Raw genomic sequence first — 21,810 nt, forward strand, 5'->3', positions numbered from 1 at the left:
GCTGAACTTTCTGAATACTCAAAAAGGTACACAGCTGAACTTTCTGAATACTCAAAAAGGTACACAGCTGAAATTTCTCAATACTCATAAAGGTACACAGCTGAACTTTCTGAATACTCATAAAGATACATAACTGAACATTCTGAATACTCATAAAGGTACACAGCTGAACATTCAGAATGCACATTAAGGTAGACAACTTAACATTCAGATTGCTTATAAAGGTGCACAGCTGAACGTTCAGAGTAAGTGTAAAGGTACACCAATGAACATTCTGAATACTCATAAAGCTGAGCATCACTCAGAAGGAATGCTGACTGGCAGGATCAGCTAAGGATCCCACCTCTCAGAGTTTTTAACGTGACGTGTAGCTTCATGTTCTGGTGCTCAGCCTCATACCCATACAGCTTGGTCTCTCCACTCGATGAGATGGGGAGAGAGCATAAGCACACACTGACGAGCACTAATCACACAGCTTCACCCGTCAGGAGCGACAGCATCTCTGAACGTGGTATTAACGTGTGACATCAGTAGAGTCGGATGGCTTCCCTGCAAGACTACTGCTCTGACCAGTGACTCCGAGTCAGAGAGTCTCATTGACATACTACTTAGTCACAGATTAACCATTTGCCCCAAATCCCAAACCCAAATTTTCCCTCCCATAAATCATTCATTGCCCCCCCCCCCCCCCCCCCCCCCCATCACCATCGAGCTGCCCTATCACAGCCCCTCCTCCCCTGCCCCAGGTTATCTATGACCAGGCTGGCAGGTGACACCTTGCTGCATCGCCAGGGTCACCACAAACCAGCCGCGTGACACTTCAGCAGCAGAGACGCCAGAGCCAATCGGGACGCTTCTGGAGCAGAGGTGGGTGGAGATGGGCGTGGCAAGGCCCCTTACCTCTGTGACGTCTTCTTGTACTTTCGCCTGTGGAGGAACCGCAACAACAACAAAAAAAAGTGTGAAAATCTCGAGCGCGGGGCCGTCACGTGTATTTAAGAATGCTTCTGAGAAGTTGGCCCTCTTTGTCATGACACACACGCTCTCTCACGTTCAGTCAAACGTGACCTCGGCACTCTGATGAAAACGTATCTGCGTCTACTCCGGCTGGCTTTAACAGCGAGATCAATAAGCGGGAAAAAGGCATAGAATAGCTGGCGGTTTGAGGATATGCTCGATTGTGCGCCTGGGGTATTCAGATGTTTCCATTTCCTTCGGTGACGTGGAACCCTGATGACATCAGGCAGTTTGTTATGCTGCGATGAAAGGCTCGGCCCCAGGGGGACTTGGGAAGGACGGGTGAAGGAGGATGGGGGAAGCTGGTAGGGGGGAGGGGTCAGGAGGTCTGGGTCTGATCTGGGATCTATTCAGCAATGGAGATTGAGGTGAAGCTTAAAGTGGGATGGAGGGATTGAGGTCGAGCTTCAGGAAGGGCTGCCGACACCAGGGTGTGTGAAAAGAAAGGGGTTTATTGGAGAGAAATGAAAGAGAAGGAGGATGGAGAGATGGACATACTGGAGGAAGGTGAAGCCTTGGAAACGAGGTGGGAGGGCGCAGGATTGGATGGTACAGGTAGGAGACCCCGATTGGGAGGGGACAGGATTGGACAGCAATTATGAGAGGACGGGACTAGATGGTAGGAAGCCGCAACTGAGTAGCTGGAGACAATGTAGGTGGATACAGGGATGTTTCTGGAGAGGTAAGTACACTAAATAAGTAAGGTTCATGTGAACACCAGTAACTCGGTGTTAGGAGGGCGATATGACTCACAGCAGCAATATGATGACCAACAGTGAGGCGTGACTGATCGATCATGCAGAGCCACGTTGGGACACTGTTCGAGTCACCATAAATCCTACCACAGAACCTTCCGCTACACTGTGGAGCTTAATAAAGACCCCTGCTTGATACAGCAAACTCAACATAGGCAAATCAGTCATCCCCGTGTCAATGCTAATCCTAATGCTAGCTCGCACGGCCACCCACTAACACAGTTATTACATGCCGAATTAAACTGGCACTCAGTGTCAAAGACACCTGCATTGCTAATTAGGGGTGAACAATAAAAACAATTAATTCTACGATTCTGTAGGGCGTGTTGGGGGTGGTGCTGGGGGGGAGGGAGGGTTCTTCCATTTTTTCTTCTGTATGTTGAACACAGAGATCCAAAGCCGGTAGAGTACGCCGACCATGTGTTTGACCTGGCTGTGCTCTGGGAATGGTACATATAGAATTACAGTGCGGTTGCGGCTTATCTAGTAACTGTATATCTATGACAGGCAGCCATCACTCATATTTGGGGATTAACACAGTCAGTACGGCTGCATTTGGGGGGGGGGCAGCTATTGATGTGGCGTCAGATTTAGATCAGGCTCTTACACACAGACGCATACATGCCTGTATTCGCATATTTATGGGAACCAGCCTTTCATTTCTATGGGAAAAACTCAAATTTTTTTTCTTTTCATTAAATTTAGTTTCCCTTTCTAGGGACTGAAAAAATGGTCCCCACAATGTTAAAATAACAGAAATTTATCATGTTGTGTATCATGTTTACGGCCACACATACACACACATACACACACACACACAGATATATACCGTGCAGACAGAATGTGTTGGGACGCTTAATTCAGTGAGAAGGTTGAAAATTTATTAGTTTCATAACAAAAGACCATTGACAAGCAATTATTATAATATCTGCACATATCTTCAGCACAGAAATTTTCTTTTTATTAAGTGTCATAAATTTTTTGACTGACTCATTCACTTCTGTTCTATTAATTGCAATTGCAGTCACTGGCTCCCAAAGGGACACTAAACACAAATGTTTGATGTTTTATGTTATTGAAAAGGTGTTACAAACTAAAAAGCACCCCATAAAGTGTGAGAATATTTGTCAAAACTTTTTTTAACTCAGAACATCTCAGAAGGGTTTTAATATATTACTACTTGAAATAAATGTTTTATTTATATCCAATGGTTGTTATGTGATTTTTTTTGTAAACAAATAAAAAAGTAATGATTTTGTAATAAAACCAATAAATTTGTAATATTTTTACCGAAATAAGAAAGTGTCCCAGACTTTCTGTGAGCGCTGTACATACTTTCCTCCCTGTGCTGTGACACACACAGTGACATCATGGCCCCCGCATTGTGACATACACAGTGATGTCATGGTCCTGCACTGTGACACATACAGTGACATCATGGCCCCTGCGCTGTGACATACACAGTGATGCCATGGCCTCGTGCTGCGACACAGACAGTGACGTCTTGGCCTGCGCTGAAACATACACAGTGACGTCATGGCCCCGTGCAGTGACATCACGGCCCCTGCATTGTGACGCACACAGTGACATCATGACCCCTGCACTATGACACACGCAGTAACGTTATGGCCCCTACACTGTGACACATAGTGTTGTCATGGTCCAACGTGGTGGCACACACAGTAATGAAATGCCCCTGACTCTCACGTTTCCCTGACCGGGCATCTTCCTCTGGGGTTCCACGCTCATCATTTTTTGCTTTAACGTTTATTTTCGGGCAAATTTCACACGTAAACTGCCTTGAAGCTCATGTGTTGTGTGTGTGTGTGTGTGTGGGGGGGGGGGATTCAGCAGGGCGATGCTCCTCCCCACCCCCCCCTCACCCCCCAAACCGGTCACGATGAATAAATGAAGTGAGCAGCAGGTGGGGGCTGGATTAGCGCTCAGTGTTTGCCCCACCCCCCCCCATCCCTGCTGGCCAGCCTTTCTTCTCCCAGTGATGCACAAGCCCTCAATTGTGCTAAATGATGTGTCTTGCAGAAACACAGAGGGATTAAATGATGATGATGGTGTTTTGTACCCCCCCCCCCCCCCCCCCCCCCCCCCCCCCCCCCCCCCCCCCCCCCCCCCCCCCCCCCCCCCCCCCCCCCCCCCCCCCCCCCGACCCCTCCTCCACTCCTCTGTAGTATTAAGTTCATTGGAAACTGAACTTCAGTACAGAATTTTGACATCTGAGCAATATCAGGCCAGCGGGGGGCGCTGTCTTTAAAAACCTGTGACATACTCAAAGCAGAACCAAGCATGAATTAGGAACTCAATGTCAACTGAGACAGCACCAGTAAACTTAAATATGTATATAAATATTGTATATGAATATGTATTAAAGTTCAATTTGACATCTGTGCCCCTAATCTTAAGGTCACATTTATATATATATATATATATATATATATATATATATATATATATTTCTTTAATTTTATTGATTTTAAATTCTCTTTCCTGAAAGTCATTTAAAAACGCAACTCTACTGAACGACCGCTTGTCCATGCAGCATTTACTGCTAAACACTGGATGTAAATGGCTTCAGTGCGCGGCTGGAAGGAGGCAGATGTTTCCCTCCTGTTCCCAGACCGTGCTACAGGTTCCAGAGCAAACTTACACTTAATGGGTGAACATCTGAAAGGAGCAGCACAACACATACAAACACACACACACGCACACACAAACACACAAGCATATCTACAGGGCAGTATGGATACAGAATCCCAAACACTGCAATCTGCAAACACACATTCACGCACAATCACACACTTACACTGACACACACACCCAAGACGCACACACACTTATACTGTCATACATGCAATCACATACACTCTCACATGCACATAGACACTTACAGCGACACATACACACTCTCTCACGCACACAGTCACACACACTCACACCCTTACACTCATACAAACACACTTACACTGGCATACACACTCTCTCACACAGTCACACACACTCACACCCTTACACTTATACACACACACACACACACACTTACACTGGCATATGCACTCTCTTACATACAGTCACACACACACTCTCACCCTCACGCACACAGTCACACACAAACTCACATACACACACAGACACTTACAGAGACACATACACACACTCTCTCTCACACACGCACACACACACACACACACCCTTACACTCACACACACACACACACACCCTTACACACACACACACACACACACACACACAGTGGGCACGAGGCATTACTCACAGTCCACGCAGCCGTAGCCAGATCTTCTCGATCTGCTCTGGCAGCAGGTACTTCAGAGAGTTGCTCTCGAAATCCTCGATTTCCTTCGTGGGAGACTCCAGGACTTCCATGACGGCAGAATTTCACAAAAAAATGACCCGAAGCACAAAAAAGTCCTTCCCACCCGGAAAGACGATCGCAGCTGAGCAGTGTTTTTAACAGAAGCCCCCCCTCTGCTGCCTGTTAGATCGGTGCCGGTGGGACAGACATCTTCTCCCCTCCCTTCCTCACTTTGCTGTGGCTGTCTGCAGCGGTCCGGCCACGGTGCCTGCCCCCCCCACCCCCCCTCCTCCCAGCTCCCCCCAACCCCCCCCCAAGCTCGCTCGCTTGCTCACACTCACAGCTTGTCTGTCAGCAGCTCTGGTTTCAGGTGCTCACTGAGCGCGTGCAGAAGCTTCAGCTGAAACAGGGAGTGGGTGGGGGGTGGGGGGGGGGTCGGAGTGGGCTCTGGCATGCTCGTCCTCATGCATATGACGTGCCGAATGGGATGGGGGGGGGGGGGGGGGGTGGGGGGTGTTTTTGTTGATCCCTGCTTCAAGGAGTCCGAGTCCCTAACATTGGTGATCAATGGTGGCCACACTGACAGGTTATACATGGATGCACCGCAACACGCGTGTGTGTGTGTGTGTGTGTGTGTGTGTGTGTGTGTGTGTGTGTGTGTGTGTGTGTCTGTGTGTGTGCGTCAGCTTGCAGCAGAGGGTGTGATTGCGAGTGAGGGAGACAGAGAAAGAGAGAGGCAGAAAGAGTCGTAACTTTGAGAGAGTAGCAGCATTAGCGTGACTAAGACAGTGATATAAAAAAGAGAATGAGTGAGAAAGTGTGTGTGACAGAGAGAGAGAGAGAGAGAGAGAGAGAGATCGAATCCCTGGCCAGCTGCACCACTCCTTCGAGGCAGATAAGAGTAACCCCCTCAGCATTCAGAGCTCCCCCTGCTGGTGGCCGATTAGCAGAGCAACAGTTAAGATAAGCCATCCTTCAAGGGGAGGGTGCCCAGACAAAGGGTGATGAAAGGGAGGGGGCACCACTCACCCAGGGATGGGAGAATGAAGGGGATGAGATAGAATGACCTGAATTCCAGACACATCTTCTCAATCTTAACTTGTATATTCAACCATGCACAATTACAAGTCATTTGTTTTTAATCTTTATTTGAAGAACAATCGTTTTGTTCTGGCATGATTGCAAACATTATTTTCTGTAATGAATGAATGTTTAAGTGATTCCTCCCAGGACACCACATCTTTCCATCTCATTGCTTACTGGTTACCAGAGCAGGTAAAGCCCGAGTGACAAGCAACCCTCGAAGACAGCAGGACCTGTCCCTCACGAACAATTACGTACTTTGACCATCTTTTTACAGAATGTCCCGGAAAGGTTACCGAAGACTGAAGGCTTATCTCAGTTTTGGAAAATCATCAAGGTGCCCCCCTCTGCCATCACGGCATCAGTAAATGCTCAACATAAAGAGCATTCGGCTGTTAGAATGTCACCAAAGCTCCATCTAAACATGGCGACTAAGGGACGGCACTGGGCAGGGAACGTGACCCTGTGCGGCCATGGCTGTGGTGCAAAAATAAAAGAGATGATCTGGGTTCGTCTGTCGCACCCATCTGGGGACCCCATATGGACCCTACTCCTTCTGCCTGGGGGATGCAGAATTTTATAGTGACAGATGCCAGACCACGTTAACATTATCGCTTTTAAGTGAGAGCAGAGAGGCCATCCACGGCTGTCTATGATTCTCGGCATCACTGAGGAGTAAACGCTCATGTGTAGCCGACTCCGGAATTCCCCCCGTATCCCCCCGCCACCCCCCGCATTCCCTGATGTCAGAAACAGTGAGACTGTTTAGCTTTTACGAGGTCCACCTGGGCTGTCGGATTAACAGCCAGCTCTCCCCAGGGGGCGCTGTTGCCATTGTAGGCTCACACGGAAAGTCGATAGGTTATTCCGGGGAGAAGAAGCCACAAGCTTCTGATTTAAATGGGGTAGAAGATATCGGGGCGAGTCGGGGGGCATGGCAGCAGCAGGACTCACGCTGCTGCCCGATCAGTTCCATCTGAGCTGTGACTGATTACACTCGCGTACATGAACATTTTTTTAAGCCAAGGGAAGGAGCAGTGGCTCGCTGATTTACTGAATTGCCTAATCACTGAATCGCTGAATGACTAAACCTCAAAATCACTGACTTGAATGAGCAAATCATCGAATCACCAAATCACTCAATAAATCTCAGAATCATCAAATTATCTAATCACAGAATCACCAAATCACTCAATCCCAAAAGCACTGAATCTCCAGATAACCAAATCACTAAATCACAGAATCACCAAATTACCTAATTACCCAATCACAGATTCACCAAATTACCTCATTACCCAATCACCTAATTACTCAGTTGGAGAATCACCAAATCGCTAAATTCGTGCCACAGCTAATGCACATGCTGCCCCCCCCCAGTCTTATCACTGTATTCCTTGGGCTAATCTGAGCCCCAGTTACAGTGTGAAGACGGAATGGTAATAAATAAAGAGTGAGTGATGTTCAGCTATGGATATGCAGCCTGTGAGTGACTCTGAGGTGGGGAGGCGTGCTGCCCACCCCTCCTCTCCTCACTGCTGGATCTGCCTCTCTCGCCTTCCTACACTCTCGCTACCCCTGACGCTGCCAAGCTCTTCTAATTACCTCACACTGAGCGTGCGGGGGGGGGGGGGGGGGGGGGTTAGGAGGATCTGCTGCTGCTCAAAGGCCAACTTCATTCACGTAACCAGAGCAATTTAACACCCAGCTCTTCAGAAGCAGAGGGCATTGAACAGCGGGAGTCACGCCAGTCTGACGCCATGCAGGAGGTGGGTGGGGGGACTATGACGGCTCAGAGAGGAATGCTTGTGCATATTTACGTTTGACATTTATTCACTTATCTAACCAATTAATAACTCAGTAATGAATGCCTGCAAAACATTTTCTGCATATATGTGATACAGGTCTTCATGACAATGGCCACTGACATTCTGTAATGGAAATGACCACAGTCGCAGATGGCTCTGGTGTTTCTAGAAGCTGGTGCACATACCTTTATGCAGTTTTCTAAAGGCCATCATTTCAATTAAGCAATTTTCTAAAGCCTGCCCCTTTAAGAACTTCTCATAGCCCATCCCTTTAAGGAGTTCTCCAAAGCCCATCCCTTTAAGGGGTTCTCCAAAGGCCATACCTTTAAGGAGTTCTCCAAAGCCCATCCCTTTAAGGGGTTCTCCAAAGGCCATACCTTTAAGGAGTTCTCCAAAGCCCATCCCTTTAAGGGGTTCTCCAAAGGCCATACCTTTAAACAGTTCTCCAAAGCCCATCCCTTTAAACAGTTCTCCAAAGGCCATACCTTTAAACAGTTCTCCAAAGCAATCCCGTTAAGTTGATCACTGTTTAATGAATATAAGGAAAATGGATGGCTGTAGGAGAGCTGACCCACAAGCTTCAGTTTGGCCTTTGGACCTCCTCCCCCCCCCGCCAAAGGCTCATCTCTGCTTTTTCCACTCATCAGCTGTTGGGGGATGTTGCTGGCAAAGAGCATGACCCACCAGAACGCGTGGCATGGGATCTCAGACATCTGCACCTTTTATGGCCCCAAAAGGACACCGTCTCTCCTCCTCGGGGTGACAAACCCAAACAAACGAAAGCAGCCACACTTCAGATGGCAATTCAGCGCATCTCTGCAAAGACCCAGTAACCGCTTCCATATGTTTTCCTTATACGTCCCCTCTGCTCAGTTCACCCAGGGGGGCGAAGTAAACCCACATCCATGTTGGCCTGGCTGCAGCCTTTACCACTTTGCTCTGATTGCCGTGTCTGGCCAGTGGGAGGGCGTGGTTGTTAAGGAAAACCAGGCACTTAAGAGCTACAATCAAGAAGGTCCTCATCAGCAGTTAGAAGATTCAATAATGACAAAGTTACAGTGTTGCATCCTTAATAGTGCTGATAAGCACATAAATACGCATAACAATGTAGAAAACATGCTTATAAAACCTTATTGACATTGAATGATGTTATAAACTGATAATCTGCTCAGTTTTAGCCTTCTTGAAACGTTCTATCCTGTACTGGGTCTTGGAGACCCAGGCTGGGGACATCCTGGATAATGTGTAACGCGTCACACAAAGCTACACATGAACCTTTTGTAGATGCATTTTTGAAGTAACTTTTGTTCCCTGAACTGTGAGGTCACAATGAAAGAGGGGAAAGACGCACCATCAACTTGCAAATGAAGACGCCGCACGTCTAAAGGGGAGAATCCACATCCCTTCATTTTTTGTTGTTGTCGCTAAGCAACGTCAATCTCTTAACACTCCATTTTTTATGATGGTTTTGAACTCATACACCCCCCTCCATCTCCTTCCTTTTGGAACGTGCTCCCTTGAGATCGCTAGAAGCACCTTGTGAATGCCTGGTACTAATGAAAAGGGTTAGCAGTGCAGTTAGGAGGCCACACAATCCATCTGCACCTGGGGCTGAGCTTTGAGTCGGGTGGGCTGTACCATTATGTGAGGTACGGGGGGGGGGGGGGGGTGTGACCTTAACAAAAACACAGTTCATGTGACCACATGGCAAAACTAAACCACAGGGCTGGTTATGAAGAAGAAACTTCTCCTGACCTTATGGAGAACACCCTTAAACTACTGTTCACACCCCCAAACCATCTACAGATGACATTATGGTTCGTATAATAAATACTGCCATGAAAAGCCTATTTTTGGGCATTTTTTGCATCCACATGACGCAGCTCAACCTGCACAAAGAGCAGGTTGTGACCCCTGCCAACAGTGCCCCCTGTCTGAAATAGAACCCCAACCAAATCAACGCATAGATATAAAACCTATTTATCCTTTAACACATCTGCTTAATTAGACAAAATTTTGCTCTACAATTCAGTCTTGGTTTGAATCTAGGTGCCCAAACTGTGCCCTGATCAAAGGTACAACACTAGACAAACCCTCTGATCTGAGATGCTGGGATCTGAGACTTTGGCCTGTTAACACCCCCTTCCCCCCACTCCGCACTCTGCTATTCCTCACTGGTCAGCTGTGTTCAGCACACCCCCCTCACATGGGGCTTTAACAAATGCATTACTTCATTAGACAACTGCCAGTAGACGCATCAATCCCAGATGTCACTGTCATCACTCCCCTGACCTTGTCCCACAAATAGATGGGATATACTTAGCCAGAAGCATGCTGGGACTCGCAAGTCATTCTGTTTATGCCATAAGCTCCGCCTCCTCAGACCCTTGTCACTCAAACATCACTCCCCAGCGTGACCAGTTCCCATTACTGAAGAAGACTGCTAGCTTCTTCAGAAATCACATATAAGAACTTATAATCCTTAGCCCCACCCCCACCAGCACCATTACCCAATCACCAAATCACTGTTGGTGACTCTCCGTATAAAGCGTGGAGATCCTGTACCTCAGCCAGCTAGTATGTCAGCAGGGTCCCATCACCCTGCCTTAACAACCAGGCTTGAACGGCGACTGTAGGGCTGGTTTGTGGGCTATGACCTTGAGGTGACCTTGAGCTCCCCATATTTATAGAATGAGAGCAAACGAGAGGAAGGGAGGGAGAGTGTGCGTCAGACCGTATCCCCTTTGGCAGGCTCCGAAGACTTTATCTCTGCGCCTGGTCTTTTGTGGCAGGCACAGTGAGGTCAGTTTGCTGGATCAGGGTCCCGGTGTTTACACAACCTTACGCAGACCGCGTGCCGATCCAAGACGAGGGTCCCTGGGGTAGCAGAGGGCAGCCCCACCCAGCTCCGATGCCAGAAGAGACCTGGGAAGTTTTTCTCCTGACGTCAGGGGAGAATTAAACCAAACAGGCTGTGGGGCCTTCCACCAGGGGTAGGGGTCTGGGGCCGCTCTGCTTGTGCGTCGTTCAGTGACAGGAGGAACGCTCTCCTCCACACTCACCTTAACAGTGCCTTTCACAGGCCGTGGGACCAGCTGTGATATGAAAAATGACTTACTGCAGACCAGAAGACATGCAGTATCTGTCCATTTCTGGATTAGGGTCCCTCCTGAGCACTACATTACAGGCTCTCCTGAATATTATTCATGCATTTCCTCTGAACATAATATATGTATCCTTCCTGAACACTTTGTTAGGATCCCTCCCTAACACTGTATTATAGCCTCTCCAGCACATTATAGACGTATCTCCCATGAACATTATAGATGTATACCTCCTCAATGCTACATTAGGTTTTGCTGACCTGCATCAGACTTACATAATCCCATTTGATAGTGATCAGTTACAGCAAACCCAGAACCGTCTCGCAATAGAAACAAATCGCTTCATATGGCTTTTCACAGGTTAGCTGCACGCCGACTAAACTCTTTGACTCTTTGGAGGCACTGATGCTAAGACTTAGACAGGGGTTACAAGAAGGCCAAAGCTCACTGGACACAGCATCTCCACTGTCCTCTCACACCGGCAGTGGGGGGGGGGGGGGTATGTCCCTCCTTCCTGTCATATTTCACAGAATCGGCTCCTCAGATCCAAGTGAAAGAGGCAAAACTGCACAGGTAGAGTCTGATGTTTCTCATATATTATTGACACCATGATTCTACCCCATTTGAGGCCTCGGGGGGTCTGTTTTCTGTTCCCGCGACCCCCCCGGGTCGGGTTTCAGGTGTCCGGAAGGTGGCCTGCCTCCTGACCCCCCCCCCACCACCACCACCTGTGACAGGGAATGGGGTCAGGTGGGACAATGGCTGTGCGTAGCCCCATGACGAATTGCTTTAGCTTAACAAAGACTCTACGTTCCGCCATTGATCGGGCTGATCAGAGCAACATGTAAAGGAAACACACACATTGTCTGTGTCAGCGCAGCGTAGCCACACAATGGGGGACATATCGCATCAGACCTGCTTTCACAGGGGACATTGATCTGGGACGTGTCGAAGGGTCTCTCAGAATGTGATTAGTAGCTGGGCTCGTTACTCAAAAAAGTAATTAGATAGAAATTACCAATCCCTGTACTTATTTAAATTGTAATGTTATTACTTTACTCATTACTCCTTTAAAAAGTAATTACAGTACACTACTCAGGGGCATACTTAGAGATGAATGGATGTGGGGGTGAGTCTTTACTGGGGGGTTTAATGGTAAACTATTACTGAAACCAACAGATACCTATTTAGTGGGGGGGGGGAATTTTTCAGGTGGGAGGGGCTAAAATATGCCCCTGACACAACTCATTACTTTACTTTCGAGTTACTCTCTCAACCTTCAAATTCCACAGTTAACCGCATAAAAATATCAGGACAAACATCATGACCCTATCAGGCTTTGTACAGCCCAGCTCTCCGGACAGCAGATCAGTGTCAGATTCAGGCTTGTTGCAGGAGTGACATTATGGGAGCGAGTAGTGTGTGCTGGGTGGAGGGGGTGTCAGGGGGTATAGTGAGGGGCAACATGTTGGGTGTGGTCTGCATGTCACGCCGGCAGGGTAACAGTGTGACTGGTGCGGCAGTCAGGCTGCTGTCATTCAGCGGTGATGATACTGTCACACATGCAGGATGCGAGAACCCACACAATCACGGACATAGACACACCCATACATCCATCAAACACACATACATACACATTATTAAACACACATAGGCACACAGATCATTAAACACAGACACACACATGCATCCATCAAACACACACAGACACACACATCATTAAACAGACACACACACACACGCAACCCGCCACCCCTATTTATTAAATGTTTGCATAATTATTTAATTATAATTAGGGGCTGCTACAGACTGCCTCCCCCTCCACCCGGTTTGAAGGCATCTCATTAGCATTGAAAGCCTGTCACGCTTATCTGCCCCCGGGGGGGAAGGGGGGCACGCTGCTTCAGACTGACAGATCGTGGAGAGAGCGACCCCCCACCCCACCCCGCTCCCTGAGTTGCTGGATAGGATGTGTACTTGTGCAGGCTGGAGAGACGAGGTTCCCAAAACACCATAAACATTTTTCATAAGGATCCCCCTCCTTTATACCCCCCACACCTTAAACCCAGCATAGGAGCTTATGTTGGACACTTCAAAGTAAGCTCCTCACCTTATATTGCCTGTTTTCATCTAGTTTACTAAGACAGAAGCTGTGGGGGGGGAATCCCTGGGAAAACCCTGGGAAATCCCCACGTTGCCACTAACCTGATAGCACTATATCAGAAATCTGCAGCAGGTGTTTTATTATTAAATGTGATGAAGGAATTTATCCTGGATCACACAGGCAGTGTGGCAGCTCTTTGCCCAATCTACACCTTCCCACTGCAGAGTTCAACAATGGTGATTTAGACATGATTACAGTTCCTTGAATGTCAAAACCACCAAAATGAAAGTCGCCAAAATGAAGCAGACAATTGGCTGTACGTGCAACGGGCGCTGACATTGTTCTCTGAGAAACGATGATGATCTATGGGGCGAGCGAATCTAGCGATTCCGCAACCGGCCAGCGGGATGTGGGCGATGGCAGAGGCTGACATCTCCCCAGTGATCGGGGCTGGTGGCCAGTGACAGGCTGGCTTTGGGTTTCGGCATCTCGTACCAGATCGTATGTCGCCGGAGGATGGGAGACATGAGCAGCATTTGTGCTCAGTGCTTTGTGAGTAAATTTATAATACGGTGACAGGGCTGCCAATGGATAACAAAATATCAACCAAAAACTGTAGAAAACACTCCTTCCTGCATTCCTTTACATTTTATTTTTATTATTTTGACCTGAATTGTGTGTGTGTGTGTCAGTGTGTGTGTGTGTGTCAGTGTGTGTGTGTGTGTCAGTGTCTGCGTGTGTGTGTCAGTGTGTGCGTGCATACGTGTATGTCAGTGTGTCAGTGTGTGTGTGTCAGTGTGTGTGTGCGTGAGTCAGTATGTGAGTGTGTGTGTCAGTGTGTACATGCGTGTGTCAGTGTGTGCGTGTGTGTGTGTCAGTCAGTGTGTGCATGCGTGTGTCAGTGTGTGCGTGTGTGTGTCAGTGTGTGTGTGTCAGTGTGTGTGTGTCAGTGTGTGCGTGTGTGTGTGTCAGTGTGTGAGTGTGTGTGTCAGTGTGTGTATGCGTGTGTCAGTGTGTGCGTTTGTATGTCAGTGTGTGTGTGTCAGTGTGTGAGTGTGTGTGTCAGTGTGTGCATGCGTGTGTCAGTGTGTGTGTGTCAGTGTGTGCGTGCGTGTGTCAGTGTGTGCTTGTGTGTGTCAGTGTGTCAGTGTGTGTGTGTCAGTGTGTGCGTGCGTGTGTCAGTGTGTGTGTGTGCATGCGTGCGTCAGTGTGTGCTTGTGTGTGTCAGTGTGTGCGTGTGTGTGTGTCGGTGTGTCAGTGTGCATGCGTGCGTCAGTGTGTGCAAGCGGGTATACCTATCCTTATGGGGACACAATGTCCCCATAACGTGATAAATATCCGTTTTTTTCCCTTATGGAAAACTCTTATAAAAATCGGTGACTGATATGAAAAAACTAAAAATGCACAAGCTCTTGTATTTTGCTTGGTTACTTATGGTTATGGTTAGGGCTGGGTGGGGGTTAAGGTTGTCATAGTTAGCGTTAGCATTTTTCCCATAGAAGTGAATGAGCGGGCCCCATAAGGATAGGTATACCCTACATGTGTGTGTGTCAGTGTGTGCATGCGTGTGTCAGTGTGTGTGTGTGTGTCAGTGTGTGTGTGTGTGTGTCAGTGTGTGTGTGTGTGTGTCAGTGTGTATGTGTCAGTGTGTGCGTGTCAGTGTGTGCGTCAGTGTGTGTCAGTGTGTGTGTGTCAGTTTGTCAGTGTGTGCTTGTGTGTGTGTGTCAGTGAGTGTGTGTCAGTGTGTGCGTGTGTGTGTCAGTGTGTGTGTGTGCGTCTCAGTTTGTGCGTGTCAGTTTGTGCGTCAGTGTGTGCGTGTGTGTGTCAGTGTGTGCGTGTCAGTGTGTGTGTGTCAATGTGTGCGTGTGTGTGTCAGTGTGTGTGTGTGAGAGAGTGTGTGTGTGTCAGTGTGTGTGCGTGTGTCAGTGTGTGCGTGTGTCAGTGTGTGCGTGTCAGTGTGTGTGTGTCAGTGTGTGCTTGTGTGTGTCAGTGTGTGTGTGTCAGTGTGTGCGTGTGTGTGTGTGAGAGAGTGTGTGTGTGTGCGTGTGTCAGTGTGTGCGTGTGTCAGTGTGTGCGTGTGTCAGTGTGTGCGTGCACCATCACCTGTTGTTTTTCCTTTATCCTGTTTTCATTAAGCAGCATAAGTAAAGTCGGTGGTCTAAACATAAAACAGTCCTGAAGTGGCATCAGGGGCATTATGGGAAAATGGAGCCCATTTTCGGTGACATCAGATGGGCAGCGTCTGGCCAGATGACGAGCTCGAAGGAAGACAGTCAAATGGAAACTGCGCAGGTAATGAGATGCTCTCAGGGAGGCGCCAATGGAATTCGAACCGACGACCGAGTGCGGCAGTAATTGATCATGGGGTTCTGATCATGGGGTTCCATGAGAAAGCATGGAAAACTCAAGCGTGTATAATCTTAAACAGATCTCAAGATTTGCATTTTGGCAAGCTTATTTTCAACTGTCAGATTGCAATGTCTCTTTTTTATCCATCCATTCATCCATCCATCCAAGCTTCCTTCCAACTGCTCATCCAATACAAGAACTATTTTTTTTTACCAACTGAATAATGTTACATAAACATCATGCCATTGAATTGTACCTCTTATGCTCTGCTCAGTCCATGCTTATAATCTTACCCAAAACACTTAATCTCTAATCCTAATCTCAATCCAGCCCATATCCAGCCATAAAACTGCCACAATGGGATTCGGCTATGTGACATTTCTAGATTTAGCCTTGCATAAACAAGTGTACCCTCCTCATTGTTTGAGTAGACAAAACCATCCTAGTCAACAATCAATCCTGCCTTAACACTCACATTCTTTCACCCACAGGGTGTAAAACAGCACACATTGAAGTAGTGTGGTGTGGTGGGTGTGGTTCACACCATCGCCTGCAGGTGGCGTGCTGGTCAGATGGGCACATGCCAAATATGCCAACATAAAGTCAACTGGTCTACAAGCGGTGACCAAAGACCGACTTTGCTAAACTGCTGAGTATGTGAAAGAAGACCAGAGACATATCAGTGTGAAGGAGTTAGAGTCGTTGAAATAAACAGGTTTTATTTCCTTCACACAGAAGCTGGTATAGTGGTCATGTATCATAACACTTACCCTTGAAAATCCACAAAATAGGTACCATTCAATGTGATCGTAATTATAACTACGTTTGTTCCTAGCATCCCATCCCGGTGTCCCCTGTCCCCTCCCTCGAAGAGGCTCTAGGAAAAGTTGACAAGTAGCTGAACCACAGATTGATGGATGATTATGCTGCGCCTGCACTCACAAATGCAATCAAGGCTTTTAAAAAGCGAAAAAAAAAACGGTAGACTTCGTGCGATAATGCGTTCCCATCTGGGGTTGCCGTGGCGACAAGACAGAGGAGTCAGTGGCTTTGATCAAGATGGAGTGGACAAAGATGTAGCCAAAACACGACTGATACAGTGCTGTATGCAAGGCTGTTTGTCACCAGTAGGTTGTGGGTTCAGCTCCCAGGAGGAGCTTAGGCGTGTTCTCCGGTAACATATCAATTTACTGCCATAGTTTACATTAAAAAATGCTTTACGTGCTCCAGAAAGTAATGCATTCTGAATAAATTAAAGGGTTGTATACATTTAGCAAAATACGGGAATGAAACATTCATTACATGCAACGAGATCATGTTTTTTTAATTACACTTAAAATAATGATGTACTTTAAATGTTTCAGCACATATGTAGCGAGCATACAGGCACACACACACATTCTCTCTGTGCTTTCTGATTCACAGTCCAGGAGATAATTCTTCCTCAGACATTTCAGCATCATTGCTTAATCACAACAAACAAAACGTCTCGAAAGGTCACAGGTGCCAGTTTGATGGGAGTCATTTCCATTCTGGGGATAAGATCACTGGGACCCAATCAGTACCTCTGGAAGATAAATGCATCCCCTAGCTGTCAGTCATCCTCTAGAAAAGCCCCCCCAATAATTCCCTCTCCCTTTTAATGGCCAGGTGCCTTCTCTCATACAGAGATAGGATACCGAACCAAGCGATGACGTAATGAAGAGCAGGGTAAGGGACAGAGTGTAGAACAGAGTGAGGGGCAGGGTGAGACACAATGCGAGGAACAAGATGAGGAAGAGAATGAGGAGCAGGGTGAGGGTCAGAGTGAGACGCAGTGTGAGGAGTAACGTGATGAACAGAGTGGAGAACAGAGTGAGGGTCAGAGTGAGATGCAATGTGAGGAACAGGGTCAGGAACAGATTGAGGGTCAAAGTGAAACAAAATGTGAGGAACAAGATGAGGAACAGAATGAGGAGCAGGATGAGGGTCAGAGTGAGACGCAGTGTGAGGAATAACGTGATGAACAGAGTGGAGAACAGAGTGAGGGTCAAAGTGAAACAAAATGTGAGGAACAAGGTGAGGAACAGAATGAGAAACGGAATGTGGGTTAGAGTAAGACATAATATGAGGAACAGGGTGAGGAACATAACGTGGAACAGGATAAGGATCAGAGTGAGACACATGTTGAGGAACAGGGTGAGGGACAGAATAAGTAACAATGTGAGGAAAGGGGAAGCAGGGTTAAGAACATCATAAGGTAGACATAGAGGTTCAGAATAAGATGCAGGGTACACACTGAGTTCCACAGAGACCATATGAGTCAGTGAGATTCAGCATTTCGTATTATTTGTATTCCGTTCAGTAACTGGCAAAACATCTCATGCACAACAGCCACGATGAAGTGCTCACTAATGATGTGGGAAGGCCCATCTGCCAAGGAGCTAAACATATGGCGTTCAGGGGTGGGGGTTTCCGAATCATCAGCCCCCTCCCTTTTCGAGCCGGGGAGCGGGGACGTTGCACAGTTCTACAAAGTGAGAAACGTTTATTTTGCTGGTAGGTCAGGGGTCATTTTTCCCAGGAAAGATACACAGATAAGATATAAAGATTCCATACACAGGAACACAGAGACATTTCTGCCTAGGCAGGGAATTCACCGTTACTCTCATTCTCAAAACGGAGGGACTGAACATATATTTTCTCCGTCACATCTCACAAATCCCAGGATGCAAACCCATAGTGAACTATGATAAAGGTATAAAAGTCAGAAATACCTTAACACACATATGTATGTGAATTGGTTTGACGTGTTCAGTGTGAAGTTGCACCCATGCCCCCTGTCCCCATAGGCCGAGGTGATGCTTTTAGTTACTTAGCATTTAAGTATACAACTGAAGGAGAGATTGGTATAATAAGAGGATGCAATTTCTATCCTTTCATGCAGCTAGATTATACATGCTGAAGGAGACACCAGCTCAGCTCCCCCAGCACAAAATCGTGGGGAGCATATCGGCCCCAAATGTACCACAACATATAAAAAAACACAGGACGGTGGGTTTGACAGGGAGTTGCAGCAAGGCTTAGCCCTGGACCATCAGTGGGACGAGCTGCCAGTTACTTTCACACTGGAGTGGAATATACCATTACGTCTCCTCTTGGGGGGTAACAGCACTCAGGTGAAATGCCCAGAATTTGGCTGGGTAAACACTTTAGTCCTACCTACTTCCCACCCCTGAATTAATCCCGACTGTAGGGAATTTAGCTAGCAGCACTTGTGTGCCTGGGGCCAGCAGCGTATTTGGGCACTCAAACACTAATCGGCAGCAAATCCTACCCAAAGCCAAGGCAATCCCGCCATCTCCGGCCAGACCCGGGAGCATCATCTGAGGCTATTGTGAACCAGGCACCCTCCGCGCCTCGAGAGGGATGCGATATTTACACCCTGGAGCCTCTTCAAAGTCATGCATTCCCCCTTTCGAAGGTTAAAGGAAGCGTCTTTACTGCCACACTAGTTTATTTCCATGACAGTGGCCCTAAACGCACCTTAGATACACACAAAAGGTTACAACCAGCACAACGTGACTGAGAAATCAGTCCCACAAACCAGTAAGGGAAGAGGTCAACCCTTATGTCACTGCAAAAAAATTGTGCTCAAAAGGTGCATGCTGATGCAGCCTCAGCCAGTAGGTGGCGTAACGCACTGACAAAGCACGACTGACAGCCAGCCTCAGCTTAAAGATCCTGGGGAAGACGGCCAGCGCATAGGTGTGTTGATGCCGCCTGGGCCTGTGTTTGTATGCGGGGCTGCATGTGCGTTTTCCAGACCTGATGGCTGTCTTCTCCATGGCATCGGGACTGTCGACCGCTGGCAGCTCATCCGCCAGAATCTCCTCCGGGTTCCGTGGGTCGATGAGGATCCCCCGCTTGTCATTGATCCCGATGCCCGCTGTGATGGCATTCCACAGTGCATTCTGGGATTTGGAGCCTGGAGGGTGGGATGGGGAACACCATCTGTATTTTCGGCGCCAGAAAAAAACGTCTTACCCTTTACGGAACTACCCATCGAGTCACCCTGCTTGCCAATTAATTCAAAGCAAATTATAGAGTAATGCTTTCTGAAGCATTAACTTGGACACCTAACACAGAATCATAATGAAGGACATGGGTGTACTATCCCGTCGTCTCATACTTTATTAGAACGCTGAAATCGTGCATGTTCAGCATACGCTAATGATCACACCTGGTCTTCTATTGCCATCCAGTGGAAAAATGGTGTCATTACAGTTCAATCTCTGCACTACTGAACAGCCAATGTACCCTTGATTACCTGCTTCGGGATAATTCAAGACACTTCGTTTATTAATTGAAACAGGTATCTCTGAGAACTAGAGGGGACAAGAAGTGCCAATTGTGATGCTGTGACCTAAAGCTATCGTGTAATTAAACTCCTTTCAGCGTATAAGAAGTGTGCTAATTATACAGGCCACTTCAGATAGAAAGAAAGAAGCTAATCATGTTAATGAAGCAGCAATCAAAAGGAAATTAGGAGTGGCATCTGAACAGGGTAGACACGCAACCAGGGATGGCAGAAGCATCAGCGATCTTTCTGCGCTTATACGACAGTTACTTGCTGTTTAAGTTTAGAACACAATTTTGATTGGTCGACACATTGATACTCAATTAACATCACTGAAAGGAAATGTAAGTATATACAGTAACCCCTTCACATTCGTGAGGGCTGCGGGTGGCAAATCCCGCGAATGTGACGATTCGCGAATAATACTTTGGCTTGTCATTGTCGTCATTTCTTATCAAAACTTTTTTTTATAATATACAAACCACCAAAGTCACGCCCCTGAATGTACAAAGTTAGTGTACGTTAGTGTAACAGAAGCATTACATTTGGGACACATTATTAAAATGCAGGATTACCAGCACTGAAAAGTTTAAAGTTACTGCAAGAAAGGAAAGATCTCACGGTCGCAGAGACAGCCACGTGAGTGAAGCAGGTTACCAAGAGAATGATGAGCGGCGTACCAAGCTCAGGACTTTACACTAACAAATATTATGGAGGCCTACTACTAATATTTATACGTTATATGACATTACGCGACCCAAATCACTTTCAGTACTGTTTTTGGCTTACGGGGTGTTCGAGTTTCCGCAATCCTTCAGCAGCTATAAAAATATCCCCGTTTATTGTTCACGGCCAACTGGCGAATAATCGAAACCGCAAATGTCAAATCCGAGAATATGAAAGGGTTACTGTATTGAAATACCATAATGCATATATTAAAAACAGAAGTCAGGGGATTCATCTGATGAAGGTGAGGAGTGCAGTGGTTGTGAAGTCAGCGATCTAGATTAGGAAACGTGTTGTATTTGGCGTGATGCCCTCATACTCACGAGCAAAGCGGGCCAGGGGGCGCCGGTTGGTCTCTCCAGCCTCGTTTGCCACTGGGGAAACAAGCACAGGGGGGTGGGAGTGAGTTTGCGCGGAGAGGGATAAACTCAGCGGTCATTTCAGACCCACAGCATTTGGCAGCAACAATCACACCACAACCTCTTAGCTCAGACATCTCAGCCATTCAGATGCTCAGCCAAACAGTAAGTGAACCTCTGTACCCTGTTTGTTGTATGTATTCAGAATGTCCCTAAACGAACTCGCTAACCTTGCCGATGGAAAATAATGACACTATATCTCTTCACTACATCTGACTTTATTTTGAAGGAGAGCTCTTTACTGTATGTGGAAATAATAATAAAAAGTATAAATAGCATAAAGTTTGATAGCAATGTGAGAGGGAGCCCAACGCTTATAAGCCCATGGCAGACTGTCATCGTCACCTCTTTGGACGATCCCTTTCGACCAGCTGGTGGCACCATGTGGGCGTGTGACCTCCTCCACGCCCCGGGCCCGTGCCGCGTGAATCAGGACAGCATAGTAGCCAAAATTAATAAAGGAGAATAAGAAGCAACGGTTCTCACCGTGACCGGAAGAGGATTTCTGTGGGTGCGAAGCCGCTACGAACACGTGACGCGGCTCTCAGACTGGACGACGGCAGGCCACGGGGCCGCGTCTTGAGGCCTGTCTGCGTCAGATGCCAGTGGGATCATCAGCAGGCCTGCGTTCGGCATGCACCCGGAGCATCGCTCTATCTCCAGGCCGAGAGAGATGCCGCCTTCCGAGACCCCCTGCCTCCCCTCCTTTTCACTCACAAAGGTGTTTTTTTCCCTTTCGTTTGCCTCTGTTCTGCCCGTACTCCCACGCTTGGCCTTGCCATGC

At 47.5% G+C, this 21,810-nt stretch overlaps 1 protein-coding gene across 6 annotated transcripts in view; it reads right to left on the reverse strand.

Annotated features, from left to right (window-relative positions):
• pde1ca (phosphodiesterase 1C, calmodulin-dependent a) overlaps nt 1-21,810 on the reverse strand; it is an 85,320-nt gene that overhangs the window by 59,606 nt on the left and 3,904 nt on the right. For 3 of the 6 annotated variants that reach the window (XM_049010484.1, XM_049010485.1, XM_049010486.1), the window contains exons 2-3: nt 20,931-20,981; nt 19,350-19,509 (exon numbers count right to left, since the gene is read on the reverse strand). In XM_049010484.1, coding sequence (XP_048866441.1) covers nt 19,350-19,509; nt 20,931-20,981 — 211 coding nt within the window. Of the gene's footprint in view, nt 1-900; nt 928-5,058; nt 5,349-19,349; nt 19,536-20,930; nt 20,982-21,810 lie in introns of those variants that run through there. The other 3 variants (XM_049010489.1, XM_049010487.1, XM_049010488.1) reach the window with 3 other exon arrangements.

Source organism: Brienomyrus brachyistius, chromosome 4 (genome assembly GCF_023856365.1).
Source record: "Brienomyrus brachyistius isolate T26 chromosome 4, BBRACH_0.4, whole genome shotgun sequence".
Taxonomy (NCBI): Eukaryota; Metazoa; Chordata; class Actinopteri; order Osteoglossiformes; family Mormyridae; genus Brienomyrus; species Brienomyrus brachyistius.